The 18,741-nt window shown below is 37.1% G+C and overlaps 1 protein-coding gene across 3 annotated transcripts in view; it reads left to right on the top strand.

Moving 5' to 3' along the window:
* Positions 1 to 18,741, top strand: part of myof (myoferlin) — a 56,331-nt gene that overhangs the window by 11,893 nt on the left and 25,697 nt on the right. For 2 of the 3 annotated variants that reach the window (XM_055176077.2, XM_073866676.1), the window contains 16 exons: positions 267 to 354; positions 716 to 849; positions 1,382 to 1,510; positions 1,720 to 1,782; positions 5,292 to 5,342; positions 5,440 to 5,470; positions 5,547 to 5,662; positions 5,957 to 6,083; positions 9,063 to 9,166; positions 9,247 to 9,315; positions 9,405 to 9,448; positions 9,775 to 9,857; positions 10,290 to 10,325; positions 14,480 to 14,604; positions 14,822 to 14,935; positions 15,015 to 15,192. In XM_055176077.2, coding sequence (XP_055032052.2) covers positions 267 to 354; positions 716 to 849; positions 1,382 to 1,510; positions 1,720 to 1,782; positions 5,292 to 5,342; positions 5,440 to 5,470; positions 5,547 to 5,662; positions 5,957 to 6,083; positions 9,063 to 9,166; positions 9,247 to 9,315; positions 9,405 to 9,448; positions 9,775 to 9,857; positions 10,290 to 10,325; positions 14,480 to 14,604; positions 14,822 to 14,935; positions 15,015 to 15,192 — 1,492 coding nt within the window. The remainder of the gene's footprint in view (positions 1 to 266; positions 355 to 715; positions 850 to 1,381; positions 1,511 to 1,719; positions 1,783 to 5,291; positions 5,343 to 5,439; positions 5,471 to 5,546; positions 5,663 to 5,956; positions 6,084 to 9,062; positions 9,167 to 9,246; positions 9,316 to 9,404; positions 9,449 to 9,774; positions 9,858 to 10,289; positions 10,326 to 14,479; positions 14,605 to 14,821; positions 14,936 to 15,014; positions 15,193 to 18,741) is intronic. The other variant, XM_055176078.2, reaches the window with a different exon arrangement.

Below are 18,741 nucleotides of genomic sequence, written 5' to 3'. Positions count from 1 at the left end.
TATCTGTGCTCTTATATTAACAGAAGTTGTGCAAAGTTATCTGGTCATATTCAGACTGTTGGGATGAGTTAGTAGACAGGATGTGGATGAGCTAAACTGTAGATAAAGGATGTATTCAAACGTTAACAAAATATCTTCGTCATCTTTAATTGGACTGTAACATCTGATAACATTTTGTCAACTTCTCTCGTGATGATAGCATCTCTGTCAATATTAACACGTTAGATGTAGAGTCAAGCTTAATTATTATAATGATCTGTATGTAGGCGAACATCAATATGGTGATAGGCTACGATCCACCTGCCAATTCAGGACCAAACCCACTTGATCAACCGGATGGAGGCGGGAACACAGGTGAGCTGAGTGATGTTTGCTCATACACATCAAATGTTTGGTTTGTTTCTTCATTTTTTAAAGTCCGACTGTCTTTTGAAAATCTAATTAAAACAATGATTAGGTTATCGCTGTTGATATCCATGTAGTAGCCACTCTCCATTATAAAATAATTATTAGTTTGAAAGGCAGTTGAAATATAAACAACAAATATCAATGAAACAAATAAAAGAAATGCATATAAAGTAAGACAAAATCTGTGAGGATCAGTTTGTAATTGATTCAAGTTTACCTTTGGATATATTGATTACATGTCTGCCATGTTTGATGTGTTTGAGAATAAAATGTGAGTGATGCTTTATTGTGTGAATGTTTCGGGCAGCGGGTGGTGAGGCAGGAGATGCAGACGCCACTGATGGGGGCGGGAGAGGCATCACATCTGGTGAGTCTGGACAGGGATTTAAGGTTCGGACCAGGAAGCGTCACAATTTGCCCAATAAACCTCAGGATTTTCAGGTAAAGCAACTTATTTGTGATTACAAGTACAACTACAATTCAGTTATGTATCTTTTATTGAATGTGTATGTTTTATCCCAGCAAACAAATAACGTTCCCCTAACGGTTTTTGTTTTCCTTGTGTTTATTTGTTGAGAACCAAATAATAACGTTGAAGGGTGGTTATTTTATAAAAATAAAATAAACTTATAATTAATCTTCTCTAATGGTTATCTAACTGATGTGCGCGCACTCCTCTCGGCTCCACTCTTCACCAGTACACTCCAAAATTGTTAGGGAAACATTAACAGAATGTTAGTTTTTGGTTTGAAAAATTGTTAGCGTAACATTGTTAAAGAACCGTTAGTGTAATGTTAAAGTAAGGTTAGGATAATCTTTTAATAACAAAAAAGAACTTTTCTTGTATAACCAAAAACAAACCTTGAAAAATAATGATTTGTAAATGTTAGAGGAACATTTTGAGAACCAAAAATTGTTAGTTGGGATATTGCTTTTAGTTTTTTAATAATGTCTTTTTTTTTGCCATGTTAAGGTCCGTGTGCGGGTGATCGAGGGACGTCAGTTGCCTGGAAATAACATCAAACCTGTGGTGAAAGTGTTTGTGTGTTCAGAAACCCACAGGACCAGGATAAGGAAAGGAAATAACCCGTACTTTGATGAGGTATAGCAAAGTTGCTTATGTAAAAATAGTTTTCTGGCTTTTGCTTGAGACAGTCTATATGCTTATGTATTTATGACAAAAAATCTTTTACCAGATATACACATTTGCATTTAAATTGAAAGTATTTGTCATCTACCATTTCATATGGGTTTTATGTGGCTAATTACTTAAAACCAATGCAAAAATTTTGTACATATTTCTCTTTACAGCTATTTTTTTATAATGTCAAGATGTTGCCCTCGGATTTGTTTGATGAGCAGATAAGTTTGCGGGTAAGATAAAAACCTTTTCAAATATTTATATTTTCTATTATAGACATATTTTAAGAAAAATGTTTCTTTCTGATGTCGTCATGTGACCCTGGATCACAAAATCAGTCATAATCAGTTGCATGGGTAAATTTAGCAATAGGCAACAATGTATGGGTCAAATTATCAATTTTTCTTTTATACCAAAAATCATTAAGTAAAGATTATGTTCCATGAAGATATTTTGTACGGTTCCTACCATAAATTATTAGTATTATGTGTTGCTAAAGACCTCCTTTGGACAGATTTTTGTACCCTGATTCCAGATTTTTAAATAGTTATTATATTTATATTATATTTTATATTTTTAAAGGTGCAATTTGTAAGATATTTGCAGTAAAATGTCCAAAAACCACTAGGCTGGTGTTATATATTTTGTCCAGCTGATTACTATCAATATCTGTAATGTTTCCAACTACTTGTAAATCGTGAGAAAATTTCCATTCAAAACATTGACACGGGGCAGTGCAGTCTCCTGTCAATGATGTTAATATCCATGTGACCCTTTGTCACCGCCTTTACTGACGTAAACCACATCACAACAGTGGTCGAGCTCCAAAAAATGAAATGGCGGCCAAGGAAGCGACTGGAGCACAAATTTAGTGTAAATAAAGGGTATATTTTCACTTTTTACACATTTTAATTGCATTTCTAGCGAGAAATTAGTATTGTAGTTTTCAAATATGTGATTAGTTATCACAAAGGCACTCTCTGTTTATTTCAAACACTCTGCCTTTGAAGTGCGTCCGAAAGCCTTTCTCTGGACGCAGCCAGTGTCGTGGACTAATGCGGAAGTATGCGTTAGCGCCTGTCGGGCTACGCGCTTGCTTATGGACTTATGGATTACTCTTTACCGTCTGCCGCTGGTTGTGTCAGTAAAGACAGCTCCCGTAAGCGTACGGCCCAACCAAACGACCCAAGAAGAGTTTGGAACAAAACGAGAGAAAGAACAAGGATCAATTTGGTGTTGCATTATCTGGATGGAGAGAGCTTCACGACAACATTTAACTAGACAGAAGTTCTGATCCTGCTTGTGTTTTACGCGATGAGTGAGTTGTTTTGATTCGTAACCCTTCAAAAAACGTATGCTATTATATTGATCACACAATTAGTGTGTAGACCCGCAGACGATATGCACATCAAGAGGTATTGTACAGCAATATAAATGGTCATTTTAAGACACTTCACAATAAGATTTGTACTTTCAATACATTATGTGAAAAATCATTGTAGATTGTAAGTTGAAAACCTAATTCTGTGCTGTGTTAACCATCGAATTTGGACTAATACTGTAATATCAATATGACTAACAATTTTGTTTTGAACATCACATATAAACTTACATAATGAAATAAACGATGTCATCAAACGCAACATTTATAAGACTGGATTACCTTATCAGTCAACGTGATTTCTCGTTTCCGTCTACGTGATTTCTCATTTCCGTCTGATTGATGGCCATCAGCGGTTGAGTTAAAGACTACAAATCCCATAATTCCACGCTGCTTCAGAGCGTCATTAAACAACACCATTTGATGTTATTGTGTTTTTGCGCCATCTAGTGGTAAAAATTCTAAGTATTCCACCTTTAATATTATCTTTGACACAGATACTGTCATTCTCTTTGCAAAAAAGTGTGATTTTTTTTACCTTGCTTTCAGTGACTGATTGACAGACGTCTCATGAGTTCAGTGTTGTACAGATCTATAGTTTCAAACTTTCTTTGAAGGAAAACGCCACTGTTTTACAATATTTACAAACAGGGATGAATTTAACTACTCATGTAACAGTCTTTAAATAGGGAAAACATGGAAGTGTTTGGTGGCTTCTCAATTCATCCCTGTTTGGATCCTAAGGAATGAATGGGGCTAGGCTAAATGCTAACACATTCACGAGGCGCTGTACAAAGATTAAGTCCATGCATTGAAAAAAAATTGGTATGTATTAACTTGTCTAAGTCGAGGCAAGAACACAGCAAAACATCGAAAAACCGTGGTGTTTTCCTTTAAAATGAATCGGTTCAAATGAGTCATTAGTTTGTGAATCAAACATTAGTAGAAATTGACGCATTGTGTGCTAATCCCAGATGGACATTGCAAAACGTTTGTGTAGGATCGGATCATTTTTCGAATCAGCAAAATAAAGGGTGGGAAAAATCATTAAGTAAGGTCTAAAATTAGCATAAGGTACAGAAATGCAATTAAATGAATAATAACACTGTCTTTATTGTATGAATTAAATATTATTATTATTATTATTATTATTATTATTATTTTTATTTTAGAGCGACAGAAGTGATTTTCTCTTTGTCTTGGGTTGTTTGATTAACATTAATGACACAGACTTAAGTAGGTTAATTGAGGTTACTGTCTCTTTAAGAACAAATGAGCACAGAAGGTTTCTGACTATAATTCACTTAAGACATAAACAAATGTTTTTTTTTAGAAAAGAATACTGTGAGATCATTTTGTGTGTATGTGCCCTGTCAAGAACAGAAAGATTTTAAGTTGGCTTACTTTTTGAAACGCATTTCTCTGTGTATGCTCTACTGAGGGCACTTAAACGCAGGCTCACACACAGACGGAGGGCGAATTCCAAATGGCGCATCAGAAAGAAGATACAGCATAAACAGTCGCTTCACATAAAAACGTTAAGTTGTTTTTCATTGCTCTATTCAGCAAATGTATTAATGGACTACAGTATGAGACACAGTAGCGCAACTCTCTCTATAGTTTACACATACCGGTAAGTAGTTCTGATCTTTGATTACGTCTGACTGGAGTTGGACCGGACACATTAAACCGCATGTGCGTACAGAAATCTGCTCACTTTAGCGCTCACTTGAATGTTAACATTTGCCAGCCTTAGAAACACGTGCAAATGATAAACTTTCCCTATTTAAATTGGCATATTAATCTGCGAATCCCATGCGGGCCGAACCGCGCGTTGTGCTTTAACTGCGATCCATCACAGCACTAGTTATTACAAAGGCACTCTCTATATACATTCACCTTCGTGCCACCAAAGTCATTGCCTCACGAGGCAGCGAGGCAACAAGTCACTGCCTAAGTTTTCGGACGCAGCCATTCTGTATCTGTTTTTAAGGAATTAGCACATGAGCATGCGAGAGAGAGCGTAAGAGCAGATACTGTGCTTAGTTTGGGGACTGCCTGCGCGTGAGGCCATCATCAACATTATCACTCTTTAATAACATTAAATTATCAAAAAAGGCCTTGGCGGACAAAAAATAATTTTGGCGGCCACTAAAAAAATCAATGCAGGAAATACCCTGCAAAAATAAAACTTTTAACAATAAAATCATTTGTAAGCTCTCGTGGGCCCCATAAGTAAAATAATTTGTAAGGTTTTGTTTGACACCCCTGCCCTAGTAGCGTGTTGTGGTCAGATTTAAGTACCCTGAATTTTACTAAGCAAGTATTTGATCTGTGTGTGTTGTTTCTTCATATCTACAGATATATAACGCATCGTCTTTTAGAGCAGACAGTCTTTTGGGAGAATTCAAGGTACTTCAGTGAAATCCTAAGAGTCTTTATTTCTATTTTTAATGTCAGAATCATAAAGTAACACAATTTTCTGAAATAACCTGTTATTTGTTTCCAGCTTGATATTGGCTACATCTATGATGAACCAGGTAATTTTCTCATAGTCACACAGTATGTGAACCATTTAACCTGTGGTGATACTGATGGTTGAATGTTTCTCATCAGCTCACTGTATCATGAAGAAATGGGTTCTTCTGAGTGACCCGGATGACTCGAGCTCAGGAGCCAAGGGTTATCTCAAAGTCAGCATGTTTGTCTTGGGAGCAGGAGATGAACCACCGGTACGTTCTTCTCATCTCATTTCATTGAGTGCATTTACATACAGTATTTGTGAAATGTGTAGGATCAATGGGATGTCTCCCTTTTCTATAGTTTGCTATAGTAGAATAGCTCCTGTAGCTTAGCTGGTAGAGCTGTCAACATCAAAGTCAGGTTCCTGATTCAATTCCCGATTTTGGGAACGCTGAAAACTGACTTGAATGTTCTTTGGGCCTTTGGATGAAATAGGAAAAATGACAGTGTTATGTGAAACTGGATTTGTAGATGCATTTGTAGTTTTTATTTGTTTCTGGCAGCTGGAGAAGAAGGAACAGGACAACGATAAAGACGACGTGGAAAGTAACTTGCTGTTGCCCGCTGGTGTCGCTGTCAGATGGGTCACGCTCAACCTCAAAGTGTTTCGGGCCGAGGATATCCCTCAGAGTATGATAGTATTTTCTTAAAAAATAAAAGTTACTGAGACATAGTTTGGGTTGGAAATTAGGGATGCACGATAACTGCTTATTTTTAATATTATCGGTTATCGGACTGATAGCAAAATTAGGCAGATAAATGAAAGCTGATAAATGATGGATTATTTTGGTTTGTTGAACCGCTTCACTTGCTCATTGCTGGCCATGTGGAGTTTTGATTGGTGCTTTCTGTGACATAGCACGAAGATGACACGTGTTGCAGGCTTAAGAAGAGTATGCTAGTCTAGCGCAAAGACAAGATGTCCGCGGTCTGGGAGTTTTTCATTGTGAAATTAGTATGAATATTTATCGGCCTCTATATATCGGTTATCGGCCCCGAAATATAAAGAGTTATCGTTTATCGGTATCGGCCAAATTTTCCATATCGGTGCATCCCTATAGGAAATATTGAATAATTAACTCGTCAATGGTGGGGAAAGGGTTATCCGTCAATTAGGAGAAAACGCTTCCCTGCCAATGACGAGTTTTTATTGCAATCCATATTTCTGCTATTATCCACTAGGTGGCACTCTTACCCAACTTATAAAACACTAAAGCATCTACGGATGAATTGTTTTGATCATTGTTCTGAATTTGATCTCTTGACAAAAGTCCTTCATAAAATGCTATTATTTCAGCTTTTATGTATATTGATATATTGTATGTTTATATATTTAACCAAAATATTTGTAAGGCATTGAAGGGCACATTTTCCATGTTTAAGTGCTATAATTGGGTCTATCATCCTAGAAAATGTGAAAAATATCAACCCAGTAACTTAGTTTTGTAATCCATTCTCTGCAAGCATGTGAAAAAAGAAGTAATTGACATTTGGCTCCCTTTGTGATGTCAGAAGGGGATAATACCGCCTCTTATTCGGCACTATCCAACCACTGCACTGCCATTTAGTGCAGAGATCAGCTCTTTAAAAGGACACACCCAAAAACAGCACATTTTTGCTCGCACCTACAAAGTGGCAATTTTAACATTATCTATATGATATTTTGAGCTAAAACTTCACATATGTAGTCTGAGGACACCAAAGATTTATTTGACATCTTAAAAAAAGCCTTGCGAAATGTCTCCTTTAAACTATTGTGAAAATCATAAAAAATTTTGCGCTTACTGGCAACCTTTTTAAAAACGCTAGCAGGGAAAGAGTTAATATATCATGTAACTGAGCCATGATTCGCCGGTGTTATTATTTTTCATGATAGTCTTTTATTGGATAAATGAAAAGTTTGGTTCCAAAACCCAATAAACGCCTTTTTTTTTTTTAAATGAGTTACTGCAGTGCTTCTCAATTATTTTCTGTCACGCCCCCCCTAGGAAGAGGTAAACATTTCGCGCCCCCCCAACTCTCCGCCGCGACTGTAAATAGTATAATTTGCCTATAAAATTACACATCTGCAAAACATTGTATCCTTATTAACATTGAGAAAACACAAAAAGAAAACACAAAAAAAGAAATATCGATCAACTTACAACAAAGAATAACTTTATTAACATTGTTTTTTAGTCTGTAACAGAAAAGACTTAAAATGCATCAATTTGCCTGAAATAAAAAAATCAATCCTTATTTAAAGTATAATATTTTTTGACCATTTGATACTGAAAAATTAAATATAATCAATACATAACACAAGCGGTTTACAGCGTGATTGGCTTGTAATGTCTTTAAAAATCACTTCCTGAAAAAGTATTTTCCCTGGGGTCTCGCGCGCCCCCCCTGGTGTTGCTTCGAGCCCCCCCTGGGGGTCCCGCCCCACTATTTGAGAAGCACTGAGTTACTGCCAAAATCAATATTATATCAGGTCAGTATTTAAAAGTAAATTCTTAATTTTACGCAAAATCCAATATCCACTGTGTTATTATGTCATCTTTTCTCCCTTTTTTCCCAAAACGCGATATACGCCACTCCTCCTTTTCTACAGAACGCAATAAATCCGCTCCACATATTACAGCGCACCATTCCACGCATTGTAAACAAACAATGGTGGCACGTTGAGTACACAAAATCCTAGTTTTCCTCGTCTACTTTGTACTTCGTGATCAATAAACAAACAAAAGCAAAATAATACTTTTGATGGCATTGATAAACCTGTGATTGTTTTCTGTGACGGGAAAGATTGTAAGTCAGCAACATCCAATAACTTACCCGAGAGGCACTCGGGAGACGGGTGCTTGTTCTCCCGACAGCATCTTTGAAGTTTATGTGATTCTAACACATTGACAACAGTGGATCTTATGAAAAACTTTACATTATTTTACTCAGTCAACGAAAATCGAGCAGGACCAAAACATTTTACAGCGGATCGCTTTGAAAAATGCTAAGCGACGGCATCAAGTATAACCGCAGCAATGACAGTATTCTTAATATGACAAAGTAAGTGTTTTGATTAATGCCATTAATGTTTATTTTTATCAGTGTATATCACTGTTCAACTAAATGAATATATCATGGCAAAGATGAATGCACATTGATTCAATAGATTTATAGCATTTTGGAAAAAAAACTTGGATTTATTGCATTTTGTGGAAAAAATAATTCGTTTTTATAATAAATCTTTGAAAATCAAGTTATGGATTTGAATTTTTTATGTTTTTATATGTGAAAATTTGTAGCAGAAAATAGTGTTTTTCATCTTGTCACTTTCTTGGTATAGAAAACACGTTTTTACCGAAATTTGTCAAAATGGATTTATTGCGTTTTGGAACCAAACTCTTCATATATTTCTATGCACCCCGTAGGTTTCAGTCTGTTTTTCCATTCCACAGTCTTTTGGGGAATTTTAAATGTTTTTATATATTATACAATATTTAGAACATACAAGAACATTTGTAAATTGTCTATAAGCAAACACACACAGCCAAAAAACTAGAAAATCTCAATCCTGTGGTCTTATTAAAGGAGTACAGCAGTTGTAATGTGAAAATGATTTGATTTCAGTGGACGACTCCATCACCCAAAGTTTGAAGGAAGTATTTGGAGGTAATGCAAATAAGAAAAATTTGGTCGATCCTTTTGTTGAGGCCTCATTTGCTGGCAAAAAGGTACTTCAACCCTAACACGTACGCACAGATTTTCTTCTCTTTACATTTTTTCCACGTCGATTACATGTTTGTCGTTACAGCTCTGTACACAAATCATTGAGAAAAATGCAAACCCGGAGTGGAACCAACAGCTTAATCTACAGGTCAAGGTAATGAAAAGCTTTCCGATGCTGGCTATGGAGAGATTTGTTTATTTGGTCCCAAGAGGTTTCTAATTGGAAATACTTTTGTTTCACAGTTCCCGTCTATGTGCGACAGAATTAAGCTGGCTGTATTTGACTGGTGAGGATCTAAGCAGTGATGTTTATGAGATGGCACATACTTACTTTACAATTTCAATCTGTAAAGTGGGAATTCTCTTTGTTATTCCCTGGAATGTGAAGTGGGGGTTAGTGTTTGGTCAATGTTTTGAGTTGGTAGGAGGACACAGACTCTATGAGTCATTGCACAGCTGTCCCACCCACTCCCACAAACATTCCTCCCGAAAAACCAGACCGCAGCTGCTCTGAGAACAGTGGAAAAACTAACAAGGCCCCTAAGCTGGACTCATTCTCTCTATGACACACTGTAACTTTGGAACTGATCTCTCATTTCCCCTTCCTCCTCAGGGATCGCCTCTCTGGGAATGATGCCATAGGCACTGCATATCTGGATCTGACCACAATAGCATCCTCTGGTGGTGAAGTTGAAGGTATATGAAATGATTATGTGGAAAGATTTTTAATATGCAACTTTTTATCCTAGTGGGAGTTTCTTAGTAAAGTCATAATTTTAAAAGTGAAGTGTATCATTAAAAAAAATGTTAATTGTTTGAAGATTTAAAAAAAAATGTGTCTGCACATTCAGTGTGAATGCATTGAATTGCTTGGCAACCGTAAAAAAAATATAATAAATGATTGTATAACACACAGCTTCATGTGGTTTAATACTTCATTTCATACATTGCTATTTATTACACAAATTGATACACTTCACCCTTAATAGGCAAGTTTTTAGTACATTTTACCTCGATTTCTTAGTGAGTCTCAAATGCACTTCACTTTTATGCCCTATATGAGATCACATTGTACAAACAAAATCAAAATAATAATCTTCATTGATTTTATTGTTTTCTCTGTAATAGAGGATCTTGAGGAATATGGAATTTCATCAAAAACAGGTTAACTAGATCTAGTGACCCCATCACTGCAATCCCTTGTGTCCAATACGCCAGTATAGACCTTAAAGGGGTTAGTTCACTTCAGAATGTAATTTTGGTCATTAGTTACGCACGCTCATGTCGTTCACATCTGTAAGACCTTTGTTCTAATTCAAGACACATAATAGGATTTTTTTATAAAATCAAAGAGATTTCTGACTACCCCCATTACAACTAACAGCAGCCTGACTCCTGGGTTCAATGTTTAAAAAGGCAGTAAAATATTGTTAGTATATAAGTAGTCTGCAGTTGTTTAGGGCTCTATCTTACACCCGGCGCAATGCGCGACGCAAGTGTCTTTCGCTAGTTTCCACCCTAATTTTCACGTTTAGCGGCGCGTTGTTTAAATAACAAATGCATTTGCGCCCCCTTTTGCGCCCATGGCCGTTCTGGTCTGAAATCGAGGTGTGTTCAGGCGCATTGTTGGCGCGTTGCTATTTTGAGGCAACTAAAATAGACTATGCCATTGACCAACAAAAACCTGCTCTAAAGTCTAAAGTCAATGGCGCAATATGTTTTATGTTATTTAAAGAGCGCATTAGTAATATGCTCCTATAAACGGGAGGACAACGCGGGTTTGCTTATCACAAAGTACATGAATGCGCAGCAGCACAAAAATGCTTTTAAATATGAAAGATTAAAGGATTGAATGTAAAAGATTATTATTGAGTCTCTTGGACATAAATGAGGACTAATTATGAGACGTTAGAAGGCGCAAAGAGCAGCTTCACCTGCAGCCTGGTAAGTAAATAAATGCTTTGCTTTAAACAAATGCGTCTGTTTTTAAATGTTTTTTTTAATGCTACCTCACGGATTTATTGTATATGATGACTCTGTACCTGTGGATATGGTGAGATGAGAAACAATTTTAAGTAATGCTTAAAAAAAACTCTTTGCTAAAAAAAACGCTGTCCAAAGTGCTGAAACATGCGGAGAGCCGTTTGTAAATTCTTTATCTCCTGTTTGTTACAAATAAAGTATTTTTAGACTAAAAAAAACCTTATCTTATATACTTGTAAATTATTTTTGGATGATATATTGGATAGCCATATATTTAAAGCAATTACAAGCCTGCTTTTTTACTTCCATGACTAAAAGAAAATGGTTTTTAAAGGTTTTAATAAAAAATAACAATTTCAATACAAGTGAAAAACAACACAATTATTTAACATTAATCTTAAACTGGGGATCTTCTACCTCCCCTTAGTTTTTCAGTTTACAAAGTCCGTCATCTAAATAGGGATTAGACATAGCGCCAGCGCAACTTGCTTTTAAAGGGGATGACAGCTGTGACTCTCATTGGTTTACTGCACGTTACGCCCAAAATACTCCCATTACAATAGGACCTACCCGTTTCGACCATGCGTTTGGCGCACAAACCATTTTTCCCGTCGTTAAATTAGCAAAAGTGGATTCGGACACGCCCATTTAGACGTTGCGCTGTGCGCTTTAGACAATGCGCTTAGATCGTTAAAATAGGGCCCTTAATCTTAAAGGCACACCATGGAACTTTTTGGCCACTAGGGGGTGCTAGACATGTATTTTTCACGCCTAGCGCCCCTTGAGGCCACAAGCACCGCAGCACTGTCGCAAAGGAAAGGAACTGGCCAACCTTAAAACTAAACATTTAAAACGCTAAACGATCAACATTTTGAGGCATCAGAGAGAAACGCAGTCATGTTACAACTTTCTGATGAGGAACTCGTCGTGGCAGAAGCCATTTCTCAATCTAAAGGTTGCAGCCTCCGGATGTTGTATTTCTAAGCTGCATACGTCATCAAGACTGTCTTATTTCAGAATATTAACAATTATAAAGTTGACTATTATAATTAGTTAATCGTAAATTGTTGCAGTATGCTTATGACTTGCGAATGTAATGCTCAGTTTACCTTAATGGACCAGGCTTGATGACGTATGCAGCCTGCATATTTGACCTCCGGAGGCTGCATCCTTCCAATTGAGAAACGACCAGAAGTATCGTCTCTCTCTCCCTCGCCACCAGGATTTTCCGCAATGGCGTTCGTTTTTCCTCTCTTTTGTCGCTCCAAATCCAAGTAAACCGATGTGTTTAGGTCTGCCGCTTTGTAATACGTCAGCGGAACACAGCAAATGAGGAAGAGGGAAGAGAGAAACGCTCAGATCTGTGTGAGTTTGATCAAGTTTGACTGCTATAGCATCCTGGATTGTAATGTAAATACATTACAATCTAGCATCCTGGATTGTAATGTAAATACGATAGACACAGTAAAAGAAAGGTAAATACATGAACACAGCATTTGAATACAGGGAACAATATGCAAGATAATCGCCGTCATTTATAAAGAAGATCGCATTTATGTATGAATCAAGATCGTGAGTTTATATAAAAAAAATTGCATTAAAGGGGAATCGAACCTGGGTTGCCCGTGTCATAGGTCCGTGACACTAACACGGTGCCACAGAGTCATATAATAGAAATTACTCTCTACACTCCTTAAGTAGCCTCCAGCAAAATTCACGTTAAAAACAAATTGTGTGGAGGAAGTGACAAATGCGGTAAAGCAGTCGAATTTTGTAGTTTTTGTTTGTGCTCTGGTTACTACCAGACACCCTAAGTTTTAAAATACGAGTAAAAGTGATACAGACCCCGTCAGGCTATGGTAGACATGTCATTCAACCTATTTAAAGTTGATATACTATCACAAGGGTCTTGAAAATGTATTATAAAGGTTGAAAAATTACATGGTGTCGCTTTAATTTCTCCCAAAAGTGCTATTACGCCATAAAATATAGTTCCTCTTTTAAATCCGCTTAGAAAAGCGCTACGTTTTATTTTGTACCACCAAACTTGCTCGTATAACTACTCGTCTTAAATAGGAAAACCGTTGATGTGTTTGGTCACTTCTAACTTTATCTCTAAATGGTACCATTGAATGAATGGGGCTAAGCTAAATGCTATCGAAGCGTCGCAGCGCGCTCCAGCGCTTACGTGCACGCGCACACAGATGATAGAGGGATGTATCAATAATTCTTAGTTAAGGTAATAACATAGTTTAATATTGAAAATGAGTAGACTATTCCTTTAAAAGGGGAAAACATGGAAGTGCTTGGTGGCTTCATCCCTGTTTGGATCCTAAGGAATGAATGGTTCTAGGCTAAAGGCTAACACATTCACGACACGCTTTACAGATTAAGTGCACGCATTGAAAATGATAGGTATGCATTAATTCATCTATGTTGAGGTTAGAACATAGTAAAATACTGAAAAACGGTGCTGTTTTCCTTTAATGACATTATAAAGGAGAGTGAAACGATGGGAGATGTTGTTTTTTAACCATCCAGAGACGTATGGAATTTGCTAATCATGTTCATGGATGAGCTAATGAAATAATGTTGTTGGTTTTTTTGTACCTGTACGTTTGATCACTTTATTTAAAAAATTGTCATTCTGTAGTGAATTAACGCTTTAAAGATCTATTTAAACATAGTGCCATTATGTTATTTAAATGATGGCTTCATCCAGAAATAATTCGCAATTACTTTTTTCCGATATGCTGTTTTTCTTTTTTGTAAGACACTAAAGGTGATTGAACAGTTGTTTGTGCAGCTCCTATTTTGTGTTTTACTGAAAAGATGACATGTTTTTGGAACGACGTGAGAGTAACTAAATAATGACTGAAATTAATTTTTCTGGGTGAACTATTAAATAAAATCTCTTCTGACACAGATTATACTCTCTTTAACTACAAGCTTATTTGTTGTATTAAAAAAAAACGTACCAAGGGTTTGCAGTTACGTTCTTTATGTATCAAACATGCATGTCTCCACCTTAAACGCCAACTTTTTTTTCAGTCTATAGTTTGCATGCCCTCTTTAAATTAGCATAAGCACTGAACACTTATGCTATTTTTGGCATGTTCACCAACATGTTGCCTAATATCAGAATGTATTTAATGGCAATGGACGTTAATTTCTGCTCTTCATAATAACACCGCTTTATCCATTTTACAGACTTGAATGCTGAATAACTCTTGTTTTAACCCTTTAATGATGTTTGAGATTAACCTTTCTAACACACTGACTGTATATTGTAGTCTTATTGCAACATTTTGTGAAAAACTTTGTGTTGTTTGCAGGAGAGACTGGGGAATCTGAGATCGGCTTTCTGCCCATGTTTGGGCCCTGCTATATAAATCTGTATGGTAGCCCGAGGGAGATGCCAAGCTTATCTGATCCATACGAAGACCTAAATTTAGGCAAGGTAAGACCCAATAATGTATCTGTTTGACGTGTTTCTGATTCAAAAAATGACAGTCAGAGGACTAACATTGATTGCAGTCTTGTCAATGTACCTGTCACCAAATCCTTCAAGTTCAGGATTATCTTGGGAAGTTCCCCTTGCAATGATTGCACTGTAAGTTTCTTTTGATAAACATTCTGCTTTTTAACTAGATTGTAATCCATGTGAATAATGACAGGGTGAAGGAGCCGCTTACAGAGGCAGGGTTCTGGTTGAACTCTCCACTACACTGGATGGAAAAGCTGAGAAACCTGTGGAGGAAATATCAAGTGATGACATCTTGGTTGTTCAGGTAATGCTCTGAGTTTTCATGTAGAAGTGTTTTTCACCAGACGTCTTCATTTACAGATGTTGTATTTGTTTTTTAATAGAAATACCAGCGCAGAAGAAAATTCTGTCTGTGCGCAGTGTTTCATAGCGCAACTTTGATACAAGAACCAGGAGAACCCATTCAGTTTGAAGTAAGCATTGGCAACTATGGCAACAAAATGGACTTAACATGCAAACCTCTGGCTTCTACCACCCAATACAGCTGTGCAGTGTTTGACGGTGAGATCCTGAGAAACATGTTTTATATAAAAACAAGTTGATCTTTTGAAGGACATAAAACTTGTTTGATGAAAAAGTTGCGAACATTAAATGCAAAAATAAGTTTTTCTGCCTTGTGACATCACACTGATGAATGCTTTGGCCCACGACAGTCCACATCTATTTAAACCTCAAATGAAAGACAATTCAAAGGTTGTTTGCAAAAATTAAAAAATTAAATTATATTCATACGTTAGTGTCTGTGGATAATTGGATGTCAGCCAATCAAAGAGTAGCTTCAGGTTACCTGTACAGTATATGTGTATTTAGACGTATGCATTGTTTTACAGAAAATTTACTTACCTATGATACTTGCCTGTTATAGGGTTAGTAGGAAAAATGCTAATAATTTACTCGGCCTCAGGTCACTCATAGTTGTTAGTGACATTATTTCTTCTGTAGAGTATTAAAGAAACTGGAAATGATAATGTGGTCCACCTCATTCATATAATGCACGTTCTCAGGTGCCAGGTCATTGATTTAAAAATTGCAGACAACTGCTAACAGCTTTGCATAGCGATCTGTGTAAAAAATATGCGCGACAACTTGGGGTGAATGGCACAACCTGTTAACATCAGCGCTAAAAAATTACTGCTGCAAACACACAGCTCACGTATGCATTGTGAAACCATCAGCTACGTAGCTGAAACTGCCGAATGTAGCATCTATGTACATTTATACAACAGTTCTTTCTGGTTCTCGAATCTGATTGGCTAAGAGCCATACGATATTGTACTGATAACGGCACAGTAACCGCTTCACCTTTCGTATCATTCCGTCACCTAGTGAATGGAGGTCCTTAACAGGCTCATCTCTGAATGGAAAAACACAGACGCCCTGTTTTTAAACACTCTCCGTGTGTCTCATTAGTTTACTAACTCATAAATCAGTCTGTGAATCCCCAATCGGAAGTTATTATTCCGTCAAAGATCAGCGCTCTTGGATGTTACGTTAAAGTTAATGGGAGTGATGTCTTGTCACATCGTGTGGACGATTAACACTTGGAAAGAGAAATATAAACACTCTGTGTTTTCTGGAGCTATATCTCTTATCAGAACGTGAAAACACTGTGGAACTGCAGGTAAGCACCGCAGCTTTTAAATGTGGACATTGATCATTTACTTTATCGTGACGTGACTATTAAAACATGTTATGAAATATCGCCACTGATATATTTATAAGCAGCATGCAAAAACATCTCTCTGACACTTATAAAAAAACGTTTTATATAGTACCGACAAGAACAAAGTTTAATAATAATAATCGAGTACTCGTATCGCGTTAAGAATAAATGAGAAAGCAATAGTAACGTTATACAAATATAGTTTTATTAACTTTTACCTCGCGCCAAAACAATAACAACACAAAAGACACTAAATATGAATAAAAAAACAAGTAATAGTTTGATCATGACACCAAATACTGCTGATTTGATCTCATTTGATGATCATAAACAAACAAGGCCAACATGAGAGCCAGGGTATCCCTTTCAGAAATGTAGCCCAGAGAGGGCGGTGGTCAGCGGGGCGAGTGAACACTGATGTCCGCTCATGCTTTGGTTCTCATTCGTACCGAATCTCACTAAGCAAACGTTCAAACAGGCGCTATCTTTACTAATCGACTGCAGATTTAAATATAATAAATATACATTCTCGACTGAACTAATCTTAAAACTACACTTTGTGACCAAGAAACGGTAATATAAAGAAACGGCTTTTCCGTCCATTGAGTTGTTATGAGATTCAAAGCAGCCGAAAGTGTTACCTGTCATTCTGGCCGCCCTCAAATCCGTGGCGGAAGAAGTAGTTCTCAAACAAAGAGGCTTTTAAAATAACTCTGTTGTTGTTTTCTAGTTTTCGTTTTTCAAACGTGTGCCGTCGAACTGTTTTATAAAAGCAATATCGCTCTCGGAGTCGTGCGACACAGCTCTATATCATCACGGCTGTGATTGCCTCTGGCCTAATCACAGCCGTGATGATATAGAGCTATATCACACTCCTACTCGAGCGATATTGCTTAAATATATCTATGGTCTGAGCTGATGCGATTGAGTGGAGGTGGAGACTAATTTGCATATTTATATCTATAGTCTCAGTTGTGCGTATGACAAGAGGCAGGGATTAATTTGCATATTAATATCTAAGGTCTCATTTGTGCGATTGAGTAGACAGTATGCAGGGATTAATTTCATAGATTCATAGATCCTGCTTATACTAATGGTGCTTTTCCATTGCATAGTACCCCACGGTTTAGTTTGGGTTGGGTCGGGTCAGCTTACTTTTGGGGGCTTTTCCACTCTGTGCAGTACGTAGTACAGATACTTTTTCAGTACCACCTCGGTTGGGGTTCCAAGCGATCCGAGCTGATAACAAAACGTGATGCGACAACACCGTAGATCACTGATTGGTCTGAGAGAATCGTCACTACCAGCGTCATCGCTATAATGTAAACGATTAGCTTTACCTTCATGCTAGCTTGATCTGTGCTCTGCTATAAGTTTCCAAACTTCCTGTTGGCAATTAAAAACATCCACAGGTTGAGAATCAGGAACATCATAACAGTTTTTTTCCAGACTTGCAGTTTGTGACGATACATTTGCAACGCGCACATCCGCATATATGCTTAAATGCAACTTAAATGAGGCTCAGCGGAGCGCATCGACTGACGCCACGGGTGTTTGTACAGAAACTGTCATGTGAGACAGAGGTAGTGATAAACACAATGTGCAAACATTTGTGGTGGCCAATTTTAATTTTGTGGCAGACTGAGAAATAAATGAATGTATGGAAATGTACAACAACACTCTCACAATGATGTCACAGCAGTAGGCAGCGCAAATATAACAACATGCCATTAATCCCTTCCACTCCAAAGTGTTACTAAACTCGATGGAAAAGCTAACCAAGTCGAAGTGAGGTGAGCTGACCCGACCTGACCCAAACCAAACCGTGGAGTACTATGCAATGGAAAAGCGCCATAAATGAGGCAAGGGTGTAGAGTTACATTCAAGCTGTTTTGAAGCATAAAGAAATTGCTATCACAGGAAAAGCTTTTACAAATCTTATTTTGATGCTCAAAGATGAGTTTTAAGTAATAAAATGATCAACTACAGGGGGTCTTTAAAGGCAGAGTAGGCAGGTTTAAGTTAAAAAAAAAAGTCTAAAACACTTTTTTCCAAATTTGTTTAAACTGTCTTTATATACCAATACATAAGTAAAATGTAAGTACTCTGAAAAAGTATAAAAGTCGAGTGTCTGTAGACCTATCACGACTGTTTTAAACACAGCTAATTATTTCCATTCACTCCACCCCCTCCCTTCTGCCTTCTGGGTTTCTTCTAAAGCCACGCCCCTAAAACACATGAACGCACAACGCTGACCGGCTCTGCTGGGAGAAGCATTTACCTCAGACAAGCGGAGAGGAAGGAGTGCGGTGCATGTAGTAACATCATGTCATAATACACCTAACTTTATCACTATGAATATAAACAAATAGGATGGCTTTTAGTAC

Source organism: Misgurnus anguillicaudatus, chromosome 4, assembly GCF_027580225.2.
Source record: "Misgurnus anguillicaudatus chromosome 4, ASM2758022v2, whole genome shotgun sequence".
NCBI classification, from domain to species: domain Eukaryota; kingdom Metazoa; phylum Chordata; class Actinopteri; order Cypriniformes; family Cobitidae; genus Misgurnus; species Misgurnus anguillicaudatus.
Note: the sequence above shows the minus strand (reverse complement) of the source record. Positions and strands in the feature narration are given on the sequence as shown.